The sequence below is a fragment of the Oncorhynchus mykiss genome, chromosome 5 (assembly GCF_013265735.2).
Source record: "Oncorhynchus mykiss isolate Arlee chromosome 5, USDA_OmykA_1.1, whole genome shotgun sequence".
Lineage (NCBI taxonomy): Eukaryota > Metazoa > Chordata > Actinopteri > Salmoniformes > Salmonidae > Oncorhynchus > Oncorhynchus mykiss.
The window spans coordinates 52,147,016-52,169,565 of NC_048569.1; the positions used below are offsets into that span (position 1 = coordinate 52,147,016).

Genomic DNA, 22,550 nt, shown 5'->3' on the forward strand with positions numbered 1-22,550 from the left:
TCAGAAATAAAGTTATATCCCTTTAAAAAAAGAAATACTACCCACGGTCTCTTTTGCTCATGCCCCCCTCCACCACTCACCACCACTCACCCCCACCCACCCACCCACCGCCTGCCAACACACACACACACACACACATCCAGCCCTCAGCCTCATGCATCAGCTCTCTCTTACATTACTGCTCTTCCTTGCAACATCCACAGTCACTGAGCATAGAGGAAGAACTGAAACCACACACCGTCTGTCTGCTTACAGTCCATGTACTTAAGGACGTATGTGGAAAACGCCTACTTCCTCTCCCACTTATCTGCACTGAAAAAAAGGTAAAAGCTGAATGTGTTTTACTGTCAATGCTGTTTTTGTACATATTGTCTTATGTGTGTATGGCATGAGAAGATTTTGTAGTAGGCAAGACAGACTCACATCAGCTGTGAGTGTGGCTCCAAGCAAGGTGTGTTTGTGTTTGTGTGTGTGTGTGTGTGTGTGTGTGTGTGTGTGTGTGTGTGTGTGTGTGTGTGTGTGTGTGTGTGTGTGTGTGCGTGCGTGTGTGTGTGTGTGTGCGTGTGTGTGTGTGTGTGTGTGTGTGTGTGTGTGTGTGTGTGTGTGTGTGTGTGTGTGTGTGTGTGTGTGAGTATGTGTGAGTATGTGTGAGTATGTGTGAGTATGTGTGAGTATGTGTGAGTATGTGTGAGTATGTGTGAGTATGTGTGTGTGTGCATTTGTGTGTGCATCATTGCCACACAAGTCTGAGGTAATGGCTTGGTCTTTTCTTATGTCTTGAGCCTGGGGTGCACCAAAATGTCAAATCAAATTAATTGCGGGCTTATACTTACTAATGAATTAGTAATCGGGTATCACAGGGTTTCGACTGTGAAGGGAGGTGCAGTCTTTTTTTGTGTATCATTTTTTGATGAAGAGAGAGGGGCCAAGTGGAATTCATTTTTTAAATATCTTGACAGTTAATAGAATCAGAACAGTTACTGTCAATTCAGATCTGGAATGACCTTTTCCTAATTTCTCAAAAAGATATGGAGAGCATGTCTCTGTTGAACATTTCAGAGATTCAACAGAGACATGACTTTGTCCTGAGTCATTTCATGGGAAATATACTGCAGGTCAGCTCAAGTCTTGTATTGTTAATTACACCTCTGATTTGAGCAAGTCTTATTGGGATTCCCCTGGACTGCCACACTGTCCTTTTCTCACTTCTTCTCATAGTCCATTTCCTCTTGAGCTTCCTCCCTAAAAACAAAAACAAACACTCATGCAGTTTAAGAGGCTACATCGCCTCAATTTGGTTGTGGTCTTTGAATATGGAAACACTGCTGGTAGGTTCTCCCACAATGTCAGAACCATTTCAAGTAAGGCATCATAGCAACTTTCCAGTGTATGTGCTTGTGTTTATCCCCTGGCAGTGTACATCTGGTGTATACTTGGCCAACTCAATCTGCATAGTACTGAGGTGCACTATTTCGATAAGTGTCACGCTTCTCTAGTGTGTGACTCAGACACCGCACGAGAGGCATTATCACAGAAATGATGAGGACACTTCAGCAAGCTGCCACTGTGACAGCCTCTTATGGGCCAACAATAGCTCTGAGATAAGACATTAACCTTCCAATGGAGCAGAGGTATTGCCTGTAGTTATGCTTTATGTTCACCAAGATATTCGGATTGATTAATTGTTTTGGAAAACTACAGCATCAGTGGGTCCCGTTGGAATAGGTTATAGGGTTTATCACGTTTAGGATAGGGAGCGAGGTTTACTGTTCATCTTATTGTCTTTTCAGACTTTGTTTCAGTGAGTATACAATCATCTTATGCATACACATGTAGAAATACAGAGCAGGGCCCATATTTTCTATCATATGCAAAAGAGCACCAGTGTATATATCAGCAACGCCCGCACACAAGGCGAGACCAGCCATCGCAAAACAATGGATGACAAATTATATAAATGTTAAAGGATTTATTTTACAGTCTGTTCATCAGATGGCGAGATGGTTGATGAATAGTTGTTCCGAATGGCTCATTTCAATGGGTCGGGCCATGCCAGGCAGTGAAAGCATGTGCAACTCTAGATGTGTCAATGTCTATTCTCCTCCACAGATGTAGAGTGGCAGAGAGGGAGGCGCTGAACCAGAGAGGTGCGCATATTTTAAGTCACTTTAGCACTCTTCAAGAGGGCCTTTTTCAATGATCCATTATGCATACAACTCTGGCTCTCCCTGGTATTTCTCCTACCTTCTTGACGTCAGTTGCCATTTGTGAGGGTTGCCCAGGCAACGGCCAACCTCCCCTGGAGATATGTCTGATGGCCTGATATAGCCTTTTAAGGGTTTACTGTTTGCACACGTTTTAATTGCCTTTGATACACTGGCAGTACTACATGTAGGTCATTGGAGTACATCAGGCGTGAAAAAAAAAATGGGAACGCATATAAAAATAGCATATCAAAAGCTATTCTGGCATGATATCCCATTAGTGCTTCTCATCTCCTCTCAACTTGGGCACCTACATATTGTGTTAATGGCTGTTTCGGAGCAGTCCTCCAAGGGCATTACAGTATGTACCCTAAAATGGTAGCAATGAAGTTCAAAGTGAGATTATGTGATCTGGTATGATTGCTTGTTGCAGGCTATTAATTTGTAACACCCTATGTGTGCTATTATAGTGTATGTTATTAAAGTAGGCATTGCCAAATTATTTTACCTACACTTGTATTATTACAGTCACATTTTTTACCATAATGTAAATAATTTCAGCAATCAAGGGGACATTTGTTAATTAAGGATATCAATGCATCATCTTCATCAGATACAATATTTAAGCAAGCAAAATTCCCCAATCTCTCAATTTTCTCCTAAGTGTTTTACGAAGTGTTACTGTGTCTCAGTTTTAGACAGTTCCCATTGCAACGGTAGGTTAGGATGTGTGAAAATGGTTATCTGTCATGGCTGGAAGACAATAGAGATATTGTACACACAGGGTACCTGGTCCAGAGCTCTGAGGCTATTTATAGCTTCTGCAACATCTCTTTTTTTCCAGACATCAAGCTATTGATGTTCTATTTTTACAGTGCAATTCGCTCCCTCCCTCTCCTTTTGGTTGCCAAGCAATTGACCAAGGGATCAGATTGAAGAATGATGTGCCGCTTGCTGGACACCCTGACTCTGATTTTCAGTTGGTTAATGAACTCTTTCAATATGGGATGGATGACACCTATGAGATGGTTGGAGGGTTGATTACAAAAACGATTACAAAAAACCCCAATGTGATTTAAGATAATAAATGACATTGCTATTTTACCCTTCACATCTAATCACCAAGCCCGAAAGAAAGAAAGAAAGCCACTGGGATGCATTTCAGTTAATTTACTTGATAGTTTACTGACTTGATTGTTATGGCCTTGCTTTTATTGGAAATAGAAATCTGTTATGATTTTTCATAGATTCATCTGAATTTGATTATTGGCTACAAAGCTACTAACATTATTGTGTAGTTGTCAAGGTGAGCCAGGTTTGGTCTCAACAACATTTATATACGGCAATATTAGGGCTGCCCAGGCCAGAATATTGCATTTAGCCACACCTAGGTGAAAAGGTTACAAAACAAAACTAAATGTAATTTGCCCTGTGTTGTGTTACAGGGGACGTGACTAACACCTCTTTTTTTCGGAGAAACGAGAGATATCAGCTAATATTGGAATATATGACGTTGATATAAAACTGCGAGAGCACTGCCAAAATTTGACAGGAATAGATTATGTTCTGTCTTGTTGTGGTGATGTTCACACCTCAGAATAGTTAAATGTTACATCATTTCAGACATGAATTGGCAAAATCATTCAGTTGCATTTAAAATTATGACATCCTGTGATTTTCATCAGTCTTTTTGATTTATGTTAATGGCCTCCACAGCATATCAAACCCTGCAACATAGGCCTACATCCTCGAATTAACAACATGTGACTCTCTACTAGCTATTATTTTAATCCTAATCCCTATAATGCATTTAGGAAAAGGGATCGACTGAGGTAATCTACTGCTGTGTGAATTCAATTAGACTTAATCTGACCCCATGCTATTCCAAAAGGAAACCAAGGGCTGTGCAACTTTCATCTCCCCTTCATTGATTATAGCTCTCGCAGAGATGAGGAAAAGCCTATCCCACTGTTCTCTTTCATTGGCCCCATAAAAAATTCAGCATGTCCTAATGGAGAGAAATCCTATTCTACTATTTACCCCCTTTACACTGGAGCCAGACCAGACACACCTTTCCCTGGTGCTATCAAGAATGATCAGAAATGACTAAACACGTACATGATGAATCATATGATACAGGTTCAGAACACCAGAAACATATAGCTAATTTTAACTGGCACTTTTAGTGTGTGCACAATGTGAGAGATCTCCAGGATTGGATGAATGTGCAGGCCTATAGGTAGTCTGTATAAGTATGCCCTAGGTGTGTATAATGGTTATCCCAATAATCATTTTATTTCACTACTACAATATATCTAGATAATTAATTGGTACTTGCCTACATAAGCCAAAACATTTAGCCTATTACAGTAAGAACTAAGTGTTTTGTATTGTAAGAACATAGTATTCAATATGGCAATTCATGTTTTGGTTATGTTTTGCATATCAAGAGAAAAATAGTGAAGGCCTAATCACACAGAACTGACAAAGTCTTCAAAACAACTTGCATTGATAATCACTTATGAACATTTAGAAAACACTGAATTACATTGTAATTGCCTGATAGTAAAGCACTATGTCATCCCCTTCCTGCACACTTTAGCCTACTTCCCAATGCTCAATCCACTGTATGGCTCAGAAGCCACAACTGTAACCATACAACATGATGAAGAAAGGAATAAAACATGTAGTCGGCGTTACAAGCTCCTTAAACCAAGAATAACATTTTAAAACAATATCGTATCGTTCAGACCTCCGCGATAGGTGTTCACCTACACTGTAACAATTTGTTTCCTGTACTCAGTTATTTATTTTTGTTGAGGGAGCTGACAGTCAATACCATTTTCCTGTGGGTGAAACAAAGATATTGCGACACGATTGATTTGGTCCTTATTGTACAAGAAAACGGGACACTTCTCTAAGTGGAGAAAAATCACTGATATAAATCAAGATATTGTCTTAAGAATACGTTTAAACGTGTTTTAGGAATGAGTAAAATGAACATGTACGACATCTCTGCGAGTGCACCCCTCGGTGTAGGCTGTTGCCATGTTCCCAGTTTCTTCATGGGTGTGGTGATTAGATTGCTTGGTGAACGTTCAGTCTAATCCTGCCAGAGTTGCGCGACTGGCTGGCCCTTTAAATCTGTTAAATTGTCTGAAAACTAATAGCGCTATCTTGACATTTCTTTCACAGCTGGGACCATGTATGCCATTTGAAAACGGACTACTGTGGCACAGATTGGAACGACGTGGAAATCCCCCCCCCCCCCAAAAAAAAAAATCAAGTTTCAGGTAATAACGTGTGCTCTGGAGAGCTGTATCTCTTAGCATTTTCTTGCCTTTTATTTCCTGCTTTGGGTAAACCCTAGGCTATAGCCTACAATACTGCGTGATGTCGGCCTTTGTTTTGCATTGAGGTTGCAAAACATTAGGGGGGAAATTGATACGTTAAAAAGCGACGTGTTGAGTAGTGGTCATCTTAATAGCTAATTATATCTATTTCAAGGCTTGCTGTTTTTCTCGGTGAAGCTTTTATTGGTGAAAATTCGGTGTTATCGAAACGCGGCCTTTTACTGTCAAATCACCGTCGGACGGAAATTAACTAGCCTACTGTAGGCTATAGGATAAAAATATATATTCACGAATATAACGAAGCCTTATTCAGATATGTAGAGCAAGATACCGGGAGTATTATATATATTTACATTATTTACATTAATCAATTATAGATGACATTCTGCCTTCATTCGAGCGGCAATTTGTAGCAAGGCTGCCAATGTAACGGCGCGCATATTGCTTAGTTTCATAGTCTTGAAAATGCATGCCACCATCATTGATATTGTTTGGAGATTATATCAAATCTAATATATCTCAATATTTAATCTTGTCAAAGCAACACGTGTTCAAGATTCTGTCAGAACACTGAGAACAGATAACCTTCCAGTTCTCTCTCTCTCTGTGTGTGTGTGTGTGTGTGTGTGTGTGTGTGTTGTGGTGCTGTTACAATGTAACAATATTGTAACAACATTGTAACAGTATTGTAACAAAGTTGGAACTTTCATGTATCTGCTAACGTTATCTGTCTAAAATTATCCACAATCCGCATTGAAATTACAGCCATCTTTTTAATCGTTATAGTCTAAGCCTATAACTAGCCCAGTGTTTGTTTTAGCTGTATGCCTATCAGTTATTGTTATACTTCTGCAGTATTATAGAGTTTTAAGCAATATCCTGACAAGACGGCTTTAATGAGTCCTCCAACAAGATCAGTGAGGTACAGATGTAGGACCTTAATTTGATCGCCCTGTTGCAGGAGAACTTGCCTGCAATGCAGGACATTTAAAACGTGTAGTGTATTGGAGGTTTTAAAAGGCTTCTGAAGTTTGTAATTTTAACTTTGACATTTCAGACTTTATTTTCCCTTACGAAAATTGATCAACCCTTCCAAAAATGTCCATTAATTATAATTCACATAATAATTCACATTTCCTTATACTTTTTCTGCTGTAGCAAACTGGCTCAAATTAAGATCCTACATCTGTAGTGAAGTGTTGTAAAGGGTAAACAGCATTACAACTGCTGTTATCATAGTATGCAAACTTTGACCAGTAATACTGTAGCTCTTTGTGCACAGGTAGGCTGTAGAAAAAACATACTGGGCAAATATTTTCATGGTCACAATTACAGTGGATTTGTGGTAGGCCTAAGTGGCAAATGATTTATTAGAGAAGATATGAAGATCATGATTGATATCCATATGCGTCTGTCATATACTGAATGTATTTAATGTATTTCCCAATGGCTGCACTTGACCAATGTAAATACTCAGCTTGTCCAGCAAATCATTTGGGAAGTCAAGTCACCTGATATTTCCGCCATTCTCCAGATGTTTTGAATGTTCTGTGAACTGAACAAGTCGTCACCTGGTGGGGCTGCCCTGCCTCCTTTTGCTTTCACCCAATGTTTAGGCCACCTCCACCTCTCTGCAGAGATGTGTCACCTCATTGGAGCTAGAAGAACATACACATGGACATACGATTTCATCCCAAGAACATGTGCACCTACACCCGCTCAAACACAACACACACACACGTGTATGCACACAATGTTGTTTAATTCTCTCAAGACATTTCCTACTCATATCACACTTTCATTGCATGATATGACCAACATCTACCACTCCAAACATTAACAATAACAAACATGGCTTTAGCCTATTGCAGGGGTTTTAACATGAAATCACACACATATCAGACCAAACCCATGCATTACACGTTAATGATTCCTATTCAGCCAGCAATACCTATTCACCAGAGACAATGTTAATTGGAAAATCAATCAATATCAATTGATTGATCAATTGATCAATCAATATCAATATCAAATCAATTCAATATGAAGCTGGATACATTACACAAATATGAAACCATGGTAATCCCTAGGATTAGGTTACAGACAAGTCTGACATGGTGACCTTCCCAGGAGAGGTCATGTTAATGGCCTTGTGATCAGACACAATATTCCCAATAGTATTACACTTCAAAATTGTAACTAAAAGTGGGTGTGCTAATTTCAGGTGCAAGTGTAACGGTACAAATAAAAAATCTATTACTGCTCGGGCGACGTTGTTTAAATGGAGCGGATGTCAGGGAAGATGCAGCCTGGTAGTACTATGTGCTTTGAGGTCATCTAGGTGAATTCTGCTTTACCCCAGCAGACATAGCGTCAGTGTGTGTCTGTGTCTGTGTTTGAGAGAGAGTCATATGCACGTATTTATGTATTTCATGTTGATTTGTGAATGCATTTATGCGCACGCACGCGGGTGTGTGTCTCGGCATTGGTTACATTTGTGCTGAACAGGGCGGGCGGGCGGTGGCTGTCTTCACTGGGTAGAGTGGAGAGCTTCCCACCCATGGCCAGTCTTAGGGCCTGCCTGCTGAGGTGGTGCCAAGCAGCACTGCCACACACTAAACAATAGGGAGCCAGCGCAGAGCTCCCCTTTGTCATCCCTGTCTCTGTGCCATTCTCTGGGCCTCCCAATCTCCCACCACTGGAGGAAAGCTGCTCGGCCAGTCTGTATCCCACACACCACTAAATATGGGCAATTCGATTCTGGAACGGGGCATAATTTGACCACAAACTGAAGTTTTAGAGTAGTTTACAAAATGCGAGAACAATTCAAATTGAACCATTAGGGCCGACTTTTAAAGTCTGTTGTTGTAGAAATGTAGTACTTACCTATTGAGGATTGTTGTTTTCCATTTGCATGTCATATGCGCAAACAGGTTTAATTAAGCTTTTGTGCATAGTCTTCTGCCTAATAGTTTAAATTAAATGAGCTTTTATGTTGGCCAGTGAGACATGTACACTAGTGTATAGCATAGGACCCACGGATTATTGTTATATTCAACAGTGTTTAAGAAATATATTACCTTCAACAGTTTATTTATTTGATTTATTCTTATTTTCAACGATGGCAGTGTTTGTTGTTCAGGGGCAGAACGAGTTTTACCTCGTCAGCTCGGGGATTCGACCTCGCAACCTTCCGGTTACTAACCCAATGCTCTAACCACTAGGCTACCTGCTGCCCCTAACAGTGTAATCTTGTGATCAAGCCATGTTTTGTGATTACTGGTGTCGTAAAAATGTTAGCTAACGGGTTACCAATTAGCATGTTTGACATTTCAGTGGAAATACTACTACTATCAGCTTTTTGATAAGCGGTTTAGCAACAAAAATACTTCCCGTATTATCAGCAGTTATTTGGCTACCTTACTATTTTGTTCAATTACAAGATATATCTGTTTAATTTTGTTCTTAAAAGAGACACCAACCTCGTATCCGAAGTGTTTACTTGATAGTTGACTAAAGTTAGCTGCCTAGCCTTCCAGTAAAAAAAACAAAAAAAGACTTGCCTGTCAACTTTTCAGTGCGTAGCCTGGTGCGCCCTCCTGTAGACTTCTTCAGTGTTGTAACCAAATAATGTCTCATTATTTATTTTACAGATTAATCTTATGTTTTGAGAAAGTAGATTGACAGTTTAATACTAACATATAAATGAGTATGAATAATGTAGGTAAAAAATTGGTTATTAAATTGTGTAGTCTGTCGCGCAGTCGAATTTTACAATATACAGCGTGTCCCACAAAATGTGCATATATATATATATATATATATATATATATATATATATATATATATATATGACTTATTTGAAGACTCTCAAAACCTAACTTAACTATACATACGCTGCAATGAAATTGGTGGTCAGCTAGCTAGAAGGGTGTCTTTAGTAGCAAAACGTACCGTTATTTTCCCGGCCATTTAACTGTTGAGCTCAAAGTGATTTAATCCTCCAGCCGCTAGAGAGTGTCCGAAATTAGGGCGTGTCAGATGTTGGGGGGAAATGAGCTAGTGGATTATTTATTCAAGGATCAGATTGCATTAAGGCACCAGCAGCAGCATTTCACTGGTAAACTGACGTCAGGGGCTCTGCAGGTGGCTTGCGTCAGCAGGTGTCATGAAGGAAACGTAATTCCCAGGCAAAAGTCTTTCTTTCTCCACTGTCTTATTTTTGTCAGTGCGCTTCCTACCTGACGCCAAAAGCATGCAGACGTACATTTTTTGTAATTCTGCAGTCAGAAAAAATGGCAAACAGTCTTGACCTAAGCCCTAAATAATGTCGATTTTGAATGAAGTTGTAAAATAGCATTCAAGTGCATGTGCATTATGTAGGCTATATGGAAGGAGTATGCTGTTATGTAAATTAAGATTATTTAAAACTGGGCAACCTGACCAAATTCACATAGAAATGTGTGTTAGATCTGTCATTCTAAGAAGTCTTAAGAAGTGGTAAATCTGTTCTATGTGCGCAATTTCTGTGCTTCCCGTTCTTAAGTTTAGTTTTTAAGTTTAGTTTTTCCGTCTGTTCATTTCGGTTTTGTACACCAGCTTCAAACAGCTGAAAATACAATATTTTTGGTTATGAAAAATATATTTCACAGTGGTTTAGATGAAACAATGATTCTCTACACTATACTTGCTTGTTGTGTCACATAAACTGGAATTAGGCAAACTATTCAAATTTTAGCTACCAGGAAATAGTGGAGCGATTTCTGCATAGTGCAGAACATGGTTTAACATGGTTATTAGCGAAAAGGCCATTGACGCTTGGTTATTAATGCTTATTTAACACTTATTTGTTAACCTTATTTCATAAAGCATCATACACCCATGGGCATTCAATAAACAGAAATACCACCTGCTATGAATGCTTTGACGAGCACTATTAAATGTGTAGCAAATCTTTTTTTTTTACTACATCATGAACGTTATTTGTTTTCCAATGTGGAACAAAAAAAATACATCTTACAGGCATGCTGCCCTAGCTGCTAATTATAGAAATGGAACTAAAACATTAACCCAGGGCTGTAATTCTGGACAGCAGGCTGCAAAATGTCCTGGAAAATGAGGGGGGCCCAGCGCTCCAAAAATTTCTGGAGAGTGTGTAAGTGCCTCGTGACCCACATTCAGAATCCCCTAGGTAAAGGATGTGGCGACACACACACAGCCCAGTGTGTGTATGTACAGTATGTGTGCGTGCGAGCGTGGGTGTGTGTATAAACGCAATCCACTCAATAGAGCTACAGTACAGTTACACCCCTCCTTTGCACGTCAAATTATATTCAAACAGAATCAATTGCAGGACAGGGAGCTAAAACAGCACAATGCAAAACACCCGGTTGATTGAATTGAAAAGGTCAGCGACTCAGAGCCTTGTGCATTTAAATGGCCTTTTGAACCAGACTGGAGGTGATTGGTGCCTGTGTCTGGGCACAGGCCGGCGCCCCACAATTCAGGCTAAAGCAGCCCCATCCGCAGGATGTCCGTGTTTGTTACAGCCTAGGGAAGTGCTCCTCTGAAAGTGTGTCTGTCCGTCTGACTGACTGTCTATCTATCTGTCTGTGTTTTTCAGGTGTCAGCTGGTCTGTGTGATTTTTACAAACCCAGTTTTCCAAGTGGAGCGTGGCCTGAACACATCACAGAGGGACAATGAGCGAGCTGGAACAGTTACGGCAGGAAGCGGAGCAACTACGCAATCAAATCCGGGTATGGGGCGTGTGTGTGTTTGAGTGTGTGTGTGTGTGTGTGTGTGTGTGTGTGTGTGTGTGTGTGTGTGTGTGTGTGTGTGTGTGTGTGTGTGTGTGTGTGTGTGTGTGTGTGTGTGTGTGTATTGAATCCTTGACTCAAGAAATCTGAACAGTAAAGTTTCAGGTGATCATTTGATAGTATTGCTTGGCATTTTCAATCAGCCATTTAAATCATATTATAATATTAACACTAGACCACTTTCTGCAATATACTCTTTCTGTCTCTCGCAAACTCTGAACATTGCCATGTTGCTGTTGTGTTACAGGATGCTAGGAAAGCCTGTAGTGACTCCACTCTTTCGCAGGTAAGGGATTCAACAAATTAAGATTACACATTTACTTACAATACATTTAAATGCCGGTTATAGCTTGGATCAAGCTATCATGTGTGCTTGATATAAAATACAGCCAAACATTTACCTTTGTCTAAATAAACAGGACCCCCCTTAGGCTCTTTCCAATCACAACCAGTGAGCAGGTTTTTTTTTTTGTTACACTTGAATTTGATCCTCTTTTGACCACCTGAAATCCCAAGGTCTTTGTAGTCTTACCATGTACCATGTATCAGGGCGTACCATGTATGTCCAATCAAATTGTAGAAACATCTCAAGGCTGATAAATTTAATTTTTTTGCTTTGTCATTATGGGGCATTGTGTGTAGATTGATTAGGGGAAAAAACAATGTAATTCATTTTAGAATAAGGCTGTAACGTAACAAAATGTGAACAAAGTTGAGGGGTCTGAATAGTTTCCGAATGCACTGTAGGTATAAAGCAAATAGCCTAGCAATTAGTCTATGAAACTCACATGTACATATTTGGACTAGTGTGAAGTTTATGAATGATGTTGTTTCCTTTGGACCTGGCGTATTGGTAGATCACAGCTGGTCTGGACTCAGTGGGCCGGATACAGATGAGAACGCGACGCACTCTCAGGGGCCACCTCGCCAAGATCTATGCAATGCACTGGGGCACCGACTCCAGGTCTGACAATACTACTGCTACTACTACTACTACTGCAATACTTCTACTGCTACTATGCTTCTACTGCTAATATACTTCTACTTTTGCTGTTGTTACTTTACCCCCTTGATTCTAAATTATATTTTATTGTCTTTTTATTGTTGCATAAGTCCTATGAGGTAACTCTAATGAAAAGTACTATACAAATGAAATGTATTATTATTATTAGTACTACTACTAGTTAGTACCACTACTACTAGTACTACTACTGCTACTATCCTACTAATATACTACTACTACTACCACTACTGCTTCAAAACTACACAACTACTACTACTACTACTACTACTACTAAACCTCCATAGTCTTAAGCACTGGCTGCTTGTGTCCTGTGGGTTTTGGACAGAAACTTTGTTCCAAACCAAAGCCATTAACATTTTAATTACAAAAAAAAGTCCATAGACTGCTAGTTCAATACTACGGCACATAGAGCAGTGGCACATTTTTACCAGTCAGTGTACTGTTGCCAGTCACACTAGTACAGTTGGACCGACTGATTTCCAATTGAGGCTCGATTTATATGTGAGCCATGGGACTACAAGTATGTATGCTTACCAGCTCATTCTTACTGCTCCCAAATACTTCTGAGTGTGCGTCTGCACTCTGGGTGAACCACCTGGAGGACAAACAGCCTGTGTTTATTTTATATACAGCAGTTGACATTTCAGCGGCACAGCTCTCCCTTTATTGTGTGCTTGGCTCGCTACAGATGGGTGCCAACCCGCTTCCTATCACTGGAGAGACGGAAACACAAGCAGTTGGTGGCAGGGGGATGGGGGGTGGGGCAGGCTCTCTGTTTATCTTTCTCCCTCTCTCTTTCTTTCCTTCATTCTCTCTATCACCTCCCCTCTCTATTCTTCCTCCCTCTTTCTCTCTATTGTTTCCCCCCCTCTCTCTCCACTTTTCTCTTGCTCTCCATCCCCTCCTCTATCCTTCTCTCGTTCTATCTCCCTCTGTCTCTCCCTGCCCCCCTCTCGACTGTAGAGCCTTTCAGATGACTGAGCCCATGAATATTACATGAAATGGCTCATCCAAAGTGGTCGCTATCCTGGACGGTTCACACTGCGATCCTGGCATGTGGGGTGTCCCACCGGAGGGAAGGAGGGAGGGAGGGAGAGAAAGAGGGAGAGGGCTCTGGAGTTCACACCACATTTAAACTGCTTTGGAAGCAGCAGCTTTTCTGGCTACATTAGTTATGCATGCATTAGGTATGCTCTAACTAGTTTCATTGCTTTTTTGTTCCTGTGAATATATGCCAGTGTGCTGTGCTGACAGGTCAATCTCTTCAATATATTGAAACCATTCTCTTTTTTTAAATGGCGTCTAGGTTACTTGTAAGTGCCTCCCAGGATGGCAAATTGATCATTTGGGACAGCTACACAACAAACAAGGTGAGACCTACATTAAACTGCACCTGTGTAACCTTTCTCAAATAACATCAAAGACAAACAATCACCTGTAAAGTATCCTCTATATCTCCCCTCACACTGTAGCAAACAGTACCATCCTCGTTGTCCTTGATTCTCCTCTGTATACTGCATCACATTCCACTCCCCTGGGTGATTGAGCTAAGGCACGTTTGGGGTCAATTCAATTACCATTTAGGTTATATTAGGAAGTGAATTCGCCTGAAAATAATTTCCTCCTATTTTCTACCAGGATATTTCTATTCCCAAATTGAATGTCAATTCACTTCAGAAAGGTTCCTAACATAAGATCTGCACGCGTAACTTGCAGATCAGGTTACAGGTTATGCGTTCAGATCTCAAGTTAGGATTTGGTCCTTCCTTTCAAGTCTTAACGCTTATGAATTTTTGATTGCAACCCTGGAGGTAACAGACGTTGATCGTGTGTGTGTATTCCGTAGATGCATGCCATCCCGCTGCGCTCCTCCTGGGTGATGACCTGTGCATACGCGCCCTCTGGGAACTATGTGGCGTGCGGAGGCCTGGACAACATCTGCTCCATCTACAGCCTGAAGACCCGTGAGGGCAACGTGCGTGTCACCCGCGAGCTGCCCGGACACACAGGTACACACTGGAGAAGGCTCTTTTTAAGAGGCGGAATCCCTCAATTTTAGAAAGGAAATAGCACAATTTCACCTCATCAACTTTTTGGAGTGGTTTAAACCCAGATAACCTTTTTTAATTCCAAAAGCATTTCTCACCTCTGCCCTTATTCAATATCCCCTGCAGATCTTGGCCCGTTTCATAAAGCATCTCGGAGTAGGAGTGCTGGTCTAGGATCAGTTACACCCATAATTAATATAATCTTATTCATTATGATCTAAAAGGAAAAAACAATATTAGATCAGCAGTCCTACTCTGAGATAGTTTATGAATACGGGTGAGACTAGTTCTTCTCCATATTGTTTACACCTGTCCACTACTGTCAAATATGTGGGGTGAACAAGGGCAGTGGATGCACTGAAGACCACAGTGATGGCTTGTTATGGTATTGATGTGAATCGTGTGGATTAAGCCTGCATGGTTATTTTCATCCTTTATTTTTCAGGCTATTTGTCTTGCTGTCGTTTCCTGGACGACAACCAGATTGTGACTAGTTCCGGGGACACCACCTGGTGAGTTTGTTGATCTAGTGTGGGAGGAACACTTATTTGGGGAACACAACTTGTGTCTAGATGATATCCTTTGTCCAATAGCTTTGCATCCACCGCTCTTATAAGGCTTTGTCTTGGTTTTGTTCTGGTTTCTGGTGCTACAAAAGCCCTCTCTACGCCAGCTCCCGTGAATACTACTCACACAGACTATTAGGGTTATGATAATACGATAGCATCTTCTATTGACGATGATTGACATCCATCGTCAATGGTAACGGCATCGTGATGTGACCGACAATGCTTTAGCCTATTTGAACTTGACTGGTTGCCCCGCAGTAAAGAACGGGAGTCTCCAGCACACAGCAGGGCAGCACACAAGTGACATTCCAAGTAATTTGCTTATTCCTATTTGCTATAACCTATTTCAATAAATATGTTGTATACAGAATGCAAGGGAGGAATGTAGGGTAAACAGAGCAGAGAATTCCACCAAAACAGTACAAAAGGTCCAATATTCTCTCGCTCTCTCTCTCTGTCGGATGCATTGGCTTTTAGTCTATAGCCTGAACCTATTCATTTAAAAAACATTTTTTTTAAATAAGACAATCCTTATTAACTATCTTGTGTTTAGCTGTTTTAAAAGAACGTAGCCTATATTCCCTTCTCTCTCCATTCGATAGGCTACGCTTCATCATTTTATGCATGGCTTTCTCCCGATAAAACAATGAATGTAACGGCATTCCGTCTCAAAACGTAATTTGAGCCTAAAAACACAAGGTAGCCAGGGGACTAATAATGAGAGAGAACAAACAATATCAATAGCCTATAGAAAAATTTAAGGACAAGTTTAATCAAGTTTGAGTTTATTAAGAAAGAAATTATCCATATGGGCCGGGAAAATCCCTCCAAACGAGATTAAAAAACCAAATGGCCAATAACTTATCCTCATTCCTCTTACTGGCCTATCATAAAAGCTTTAAGGCCAATTCAAGTTATGAGCAGCGGTTTAATTCCCAAATATTCTAGCCTACGAAGATGTTGTCCTAAAGTTGTGGCTTTCAAGAATGAAAGTCTATAGCCTAAGCCTAGGCATTTATGATAGATTGTATGATAGATAGAACAAACAATATTATTTATTTTTCTATTATTTTACGAGGCAAAATAAAGCAATTATTATCCAGTTTTGAGGACTGTAGACTGTTTCTATCCAGCCAATGACGTCACTGCGTTAAGACAGCCCATTCCTCAGAGAATCACGGCTCCATCCCAGAGCTCCAAACAGACACACACAAACCTGCTCCATGCTGAAGCTCCTCCACCAGAAAGGAATATTAGGACAAGATTTGCCTGCACTTAGCCTCTGCCCAGGATATTGTTGTGACCCGTCCAGTCACATTCGATTTCACTCTATAGCCCAACTTATTTTCAATAAAAAAACCTCAATCAAATTGGGTTGGCCAATATGGGGCGATAGCATCGTATATCACAATGATTTATGGGTTACATAATCACGATAGGACAAAGGTTGACATCGCTCCACCCTACAGACTACACTGACACACACACACAGAGAGAGAGGAGAACCCAGTGCACCTCCCCATTCATCATCAATTCATTTCAAGTCTTAACATTTCCATTGTACACTCATACCTCCTCCCATCCCCCCCACTCTTGCTCTCAGCGCTTTGTGGGACATCGAGACTGGCCAGATGGCCACCAGTTTCACGGGCCACACGGGGGACGTGATGAGCCTGTCCCTCAGCCCTGACTTCAAGACCTTTGTGTCGGGGGCCTGTGACGCGTCCTCCAAGCTGTGGGATGTCCGGGACGGCATGTGCAGGCAGTCCTTCACTGGTCACGTGTCCGACATCAACGCCGTCTGCGTGAGTAGGAGGCACAGGAAATATATGTATCGTTTTGTTATGAAGAACCTTACATTGTAGGACGGTACTGTAAAGCAGACAAACATCTGTTACCAGACCGGTTACCAAACTAGATATTCAGTTTCTTTGCTAATACTGCAAGAATTTGACACAGATTTGTCTGACTATGTCATGTTAATCCTGAAAAGAGAAACTGAGCCTCAATTCGTTGGTGGTATGGACTCTACAAGGTGTCGAAAGCATTCCACAGGGATGCTGGCCCATGTTGACTCCAATGCTTCCCACAGTTGGCTGGATGTTCTTTGGGTAGTGGACCATTCTTGATACACACGGGAAACTGTTCAGGGTGAAAAATCTAGCAATGTTGCAGCTTGACACAAACCGGTGTGCCTGAGACCTACTACCATACCGCTACAGTGCCTTCAGAAAGTGTTCAGACACTATTTCCACAATTTGTTTTTACGTTACAGCCTTATTTTAAAATTGATTAAAACAATTTTTTCCCTCATCAATCTACACACAATACCCCATAATGACAAAGCAAAAACAGGTTTTTCTAATATTTTGCTAATAAACATTAAAAAAAAATGAAATGACATTTACATAAGTATTCAGACCCTTTGTTGAAGCACCTTTGGCAGCCATTACAGCGTCGAGTCTTCTTGGGTATGAAGCTACAAGTTTGGCACACCTGAATTTGGGGAGTTTCTCCCATTCTTTTCTGCAGATCCTCTCAAACTCTGTCAGGTTGGATGGGGAGCTTTGCTACACAGCTATTTCTAGGTCACTCTAGAGATGTTTGATTGGGTTCAAGTCCGGGCTCTGGCTGGGCTACTGAAGGACATTTAGAGACTTGTCCCGAAGCCACTCCTGTGTTGTCTTGGCTGTGTGCTTAGGCTCGTTGTCCTGTTGGAAGGTGAACCTTCGCCACAGTCTGAGGTCTTGAGCACTCTGGAGCAGGTTTTCATTAAGGATCTCGCTGTACTTTGCTCCATTCATCTTTGTCTCGATCCTGACTAGTCTCCGTGTCCATGCCGCGGAAAAACATCCCCACAACATGATGCTGGCACCACCATGCTTCACCGTAGATGGTGCCAGGTTTCCTCTAGACATGACGATTGGTATTCAGGTCAAAGAGTTTAATCTTGGTTTCATCAGACCAGAGAATCTTGTTTCTCATGGTCTGAGAGTCCTTAAGATGCCTTTTGGCAAACTCCAAGCGGGTTGTCATGTGCCTTTTATTGAGGAGTGGGTTTCGTCTGTCCATAAAGGTCGGATTGGTGGAGTGCTGCAGAGATGGTTGTCCTTCTGGAAGGTTCTTCCATCTCCACAGAGGAACTTTAGATTTCTGTCAGAGTGACCATCAGGTTCTTGTTCACCTCCCTGACCAAGGCCCTTCTCCCCAGATTGCTCAGTTTGGCCGGGCGGCCAGCTCTAGGGAGAGTCTTGGTGGTTCCAAACTTCTTCCATTTAAGAATGATGGAGGCCACAATGTTCTTGGGGGCCTTCAAAGGTGCAGAAATGTTTTGGTATCCTTCCCCAGATCTGTGCCTCGACACAATCCTGTCTCGGAGCTCTACGGACAATTCCTTTGACCTCATGGCTTGGTTTTTGCTCTGACATACACTGTCAACTGTGGGACCTTATATAGACTGGTGTGTGCCTTTCCAAATCATATCCAGTCAATTTAATTTACCACAGGTGGACTCAATGGAAATAGGATGCACCTGAACTCAATTTCGAGTCTGATAGCAAAGGGGCTGAATACTTATGTTATTAAGGTATTTCAGTTTTTTTCTAAACCTGTTTTTGCTTTGTCATTATGGGGTATTGTGTGTAGATTGCTGAGTATTTCCTTTTTCTTAAAAAAATAAAATCTATTTTAAAATCCACGTAACAAAATGTGGAAAAAGTCAAGGGGTCTGAATAATTCCGAAGGCACTGTACAATCCATTTCTCAATTGGTTTAAAAATCCTTCTTTAACCTGTCTCTTCCCTTTCATCTACACTGATTGAAGTGGAATTAACAAGTGACATCAATAAGGGATTATAGCTTTCACCTGGTCAGTCTTATGTCATGGAAAGAGCATGTGTTCTTAATGTTTTGTACACTCAGTGTATATTTACTGTTTGGGGTATCTCTACTCGCTCGACCCTGTCGTGTTACGGCATGCTTCCCAGCCGAAACAGTTCGGTAGAGTTCGTGCATATATTATGATGACATTTTGTGACGTTTTCGTTTCGACTTTTCGGGCACACAGCATTTATTCTGGATGCAAGCCGATGTTTGGAGCCGACGTCTTCGGCGGTGATTGGTCAACAGTAGGGATTCTTCAATAAAGTCTTTGTTGTCATTCAACGAGAGACGACTCGTTTTAATGTACATTTTTTCATTGTAAAATACTGCACCAACAATCTTAGTTAGATGTAAAATTGCGTGACTAACACCTCTTCGGCAAAAACGTCAAAATTAATGACAGATTTCTTGAGTTATCTTAAATTAATTCTGACTATTTTGAGGAAGTGTATACTGACTACGGTGTGGACAAACAGTGCTATTGCCGCTTTTTTGTCATTTTTCAAGCAAAGGTCTTTTAAGGGAGTATGCCAGCACGCTTGTTTGTTTCGGCTAGCCGAGTTCGCTTGGCGCCAGCTGAGCTAGAGCATGCTGACTGACGCCTTTAAAAAGGAACACCATAGAATATGACTGATACAGTAACACAAATTATTACAAAACATCATGTCATAGACATTAGATTAAACAGTGAGTATGACACAATACACTATAACAAAAATAACTTAATTCAATATACCTAACCCATTCTCTCTGTCTCTGTGGTGCAGTTCTTCCCCAACGGCAACGCCTTTACCACGGGCTCGGACGACGCCACCTGTCGACTGTTCGACCTGCGTGCTGACCAAGAGCTAATGATGTACTCGCACGACAACATCATCTGCGGCATCACCTCGGTGGCCTTCTCCAAGAGTGGCCGCCTGCTGCTGGCTGGCTACGACGACTTCAACTGCAATGTGTGGGACACCCTCAAGGCCGAGCGTGCAGGTACAGTGGGGGGAGCTGAGGGAGCTAGTGCACGGATTCCAATCCCTTTAAAAAATAAAATAAATGCAACCTTTTCTTGTTACCTCCCTTGAGGTTAGAGGAAGGGACATAATGCAGATTTTTGTGCTAGGCACTCTTTTGGCAGTCACACTTACGGACAGCAACTTACAGTCAGTACATACAGTAGTTGGTGAAACACTGTCTGTACTATGACTCACAATGCCTCCTAATCACCCTTAAATTGTTTCTTTCCCTCTCTCTTTCTAGGTGTCCTGGCCGGTCACGACAACAGGGTGAGCTGTTTAGGCGTGACAGACGATGGCATGGCCGTAGCTACGGGCTCATGGGACAGTTTCCTCCGAATCTGGAACTAAACCCTCCACATCACCTCCACCTCCTCCTCTATCCCCCCCTCCACCAACCCACCCACCCACACCACAGGGCTGGACTTGAGGGTGAACACTGTGTCTTCTCCCCTCCCCACCAACCCACCACCAACTCCACAACACAGGCAAAGTCCCCCCTGTCCAACTCATCCCCTCACCCAACCACCCTCCAAGCCACAGCCAGCGCCGCTGTGGGAAAGTAACAACTCTTTCTACCTTTCCAAGTGACGTTTTTTTACCCACCTATTACACAGAGGTTTTCAAGTACGTACAGTTAGTCCAATAAAAAATAAATGATGAGACGAGATTTTAAAACATTTGCAAAAAAAAAAAAAAAAAAAAACCTGGCATCCCCTCTTCTTTTCAGACAGGGGGAATAGAGCGCATGTTACCATGGTTACCGCCAAATTAGAGGACAGTCTGTGTATGTAAATGTATATATAAATACAGTATATATGTATAGCATTATGTGTGTATATATGCATCATATATCCACATATAATGTGTATGTATATACTTTTGTAGTTTATTTCCCACCCTTGAGTTTTTTTTGTTTTGTTTAGTTTTTTTTGCCTTATGTTTTACTTGTTTAATGTATATAATATTCACAGTACTACACGATAACACAATTCCGATTTTGTCACTTGCCCCATGTACAACATAATGTACATGTCAGTATGCATGTGTGTGTGAGTGTGTGTATGTGCGTGTGATGGTCTACCGGCAAAGGTATACACACGTTCTATAACTATAATACTGTATATTCATATGTTGATGATTGCGGTAACGATAGGAGTTGTGATCTGTTGGCATTCCTCTAAACAAACATGGCTTTCTTTTCTAAACAGAGCCGTTGTGGTCGTTTGTAGAGACAGCTTCTAGACTACAAAGGTTAGGTTTTAGTCTTGGCGGCGTTTTAGCCCAATCCCTTTTCTAGAAACTGGTTTAACTAGGTATTGATACACAGCTCCCGTAGTTGTTTGGAGGCGCAGTCTCGCTAAGCCCCTCTAACAAACTCAAACAGCGTGAAACGACAGCCTAGAGAGACTCGCAGGGGTCTCGGGCTGTGTTCAAAACCGCTGTTGTATGGCGAATAGTATAACATCACTCCCACGCCTTGCAAATCAACAACAGTGTGATATGGAATAAATATGTTGCGATCATTCACTAATAGAGACTTTACTGCATATACCCCAAAGCCTTTACGTCTCCACTGCGGATGGAGACGGGGGCCGGTCTGAAACCTAGGACCAAAAGGTCTGAAACGTAGGGCCCCAAACTGACAGGGGGGGGGGGGGGGGGGGGGGGGGGGTTACTAGGAATGTGATCCTGGAGCTAGCTCAAGCCTGTATCGTAAGACTAAATAAGTACTGAGAACCAGAAATGCTGGCAGTCTATACAATCTCTACCATAGGCTGGTCAGTAGAAGCATTGTGAAAAGATGTGAAAAGGAAAGACTGCTCACTATATGAGCAGTGAGTGACTCTCGTAATTCCTTCCCTATGAGTGGACATGAGGGAAGATGCCTGTAATAGCTTTTTGCTATGTCCTCTTCAATTCTAGGGATTTAAAAAAAATTCTTGATGACCATCAATAGGGTGGTTTAGTTGAGTGTGGAATGTAACGCTCTTGGTTCAGAAATCTCGTCAGCCACTCAAAATCACACTAGTGCCACCACGAGCCTGTAAAAAAAGAAATGCTTGAAAAAAAAATTGTCTGTATTTAACACGTAACGTTTCTTCTCACCAAAACAAATGTTATGAACAGTTTTAAATACTTAAAACTGCTAGCAAAGAAAGTACACTTGGTAGAGAGCTAGATAATACACAACAAACTGTAGTCCAAATGTAAGCAAAGAGCACATGCAACATACTCATCAATAGAGGAAAGGGAGTATCTCTCACAATACTTTGTTAGTTTGTGCATCAGTCATTTTCCGTTTTCCTCGCAAGATAACTTTGGTTGGGAGGCAACGCTTCAATAAGGGTGCCTATTTTTGAGTTATACACCATAACATCCTAAAATATCTAGATAACAGTACATGGATTGGATCCATGTGGAATGGATCAGAATGGTCTGTGGCTTGAGATCAGTTAAATCTCCATTCTGCCTTACTGTACATGCTACGAAGCCAATCCCATTGCCAACATTGACCGGAACTGGTCAGGAACTCAAATGTTGGGCCTGCTTGTTCAAGACTTTGGCTTTTTATCTCCACCTGTAGGCAGTTCACTTGACCTTTATCCCTTAGTCGCCTAATGAGGCTCCACTATTTCAAGTGGG

The 22,550-nt window shown here is 41.4% G+C and overlaps 1 protein-coding gene across 3 annotated transcripts; it reads left to right on the forward strand.

The window, feature by feature from the left end:
* Window positions 1-148: 148 nt before the first annotated feature.
* Window positions 149-21,546, forward strand: LOC110524014 (guanine nucleotide-binding protein subunit beta-4). 3 transcript variants are annotated; one of them, XM_036977773.1, is made up of 11 exons: window positions 149-323; window positions 5,400-5,497; window positions 11,181-11,314; window positions 11,622-11,660; window positions 12,232-12,338; window positions 13,705-13,768; window positions 14,245-14,407; window positions 14,892-14,958; window positions 16,619-16,820; window positions 19,665-19,881; window positions 20,149-21,546. In XM_036977773.1, exons 3-11 carry the CDS (start codon window positions 11,258-11,260, stop codon window positions 20,253-20,255), a joined length of 1,023 nt encoding a protein of 340 aa, XP_036833668.1. In that variant the 5' UTR covers window positions 149-323; window positions 5,400-5,497; window positions 11,181-11,257; the 3' UTR covers window positions 20,256-21,546. The 3 variants fall into 3 exon arrangements, with proteins under 3 accessions (XP_036833668.1, XP_036833669.1, XP_036833667.1); XM_036977774.1 differs by lacking the exon at window positions 5,400-5,497; XM_036977772.1 differs by lacking the exon at window positions 149-323 and having other exon boundaries at window positions 5,253-5,497.
* Window positions 21,547-22,550: the final 1,004 nt, after the last annotated feature.

Coding starts and splice junctions, on each gene's coding strand:
- LOC110524014 (XM_036977773.1), top strand. CDS start 11,258: ATGAGCGAGCTGGAACAGTTACGGCAGGAAGCGGAGCAACTACGCAAT. Junction 12,339..13,704: donor CACTGGGGCACCGACTCCAG/GTCTGACAATAC, acceptor AATGGCGTCTAG/GTTACTTGTAAGTGCCTCCC. Junction 16,821..19,664: donor CCGACATCAACGCCGTCTGC/GTGAGTAGGAGG, acceptor TCTGTGGTGCAG/TTCTTCCCCAACGGCAACGC.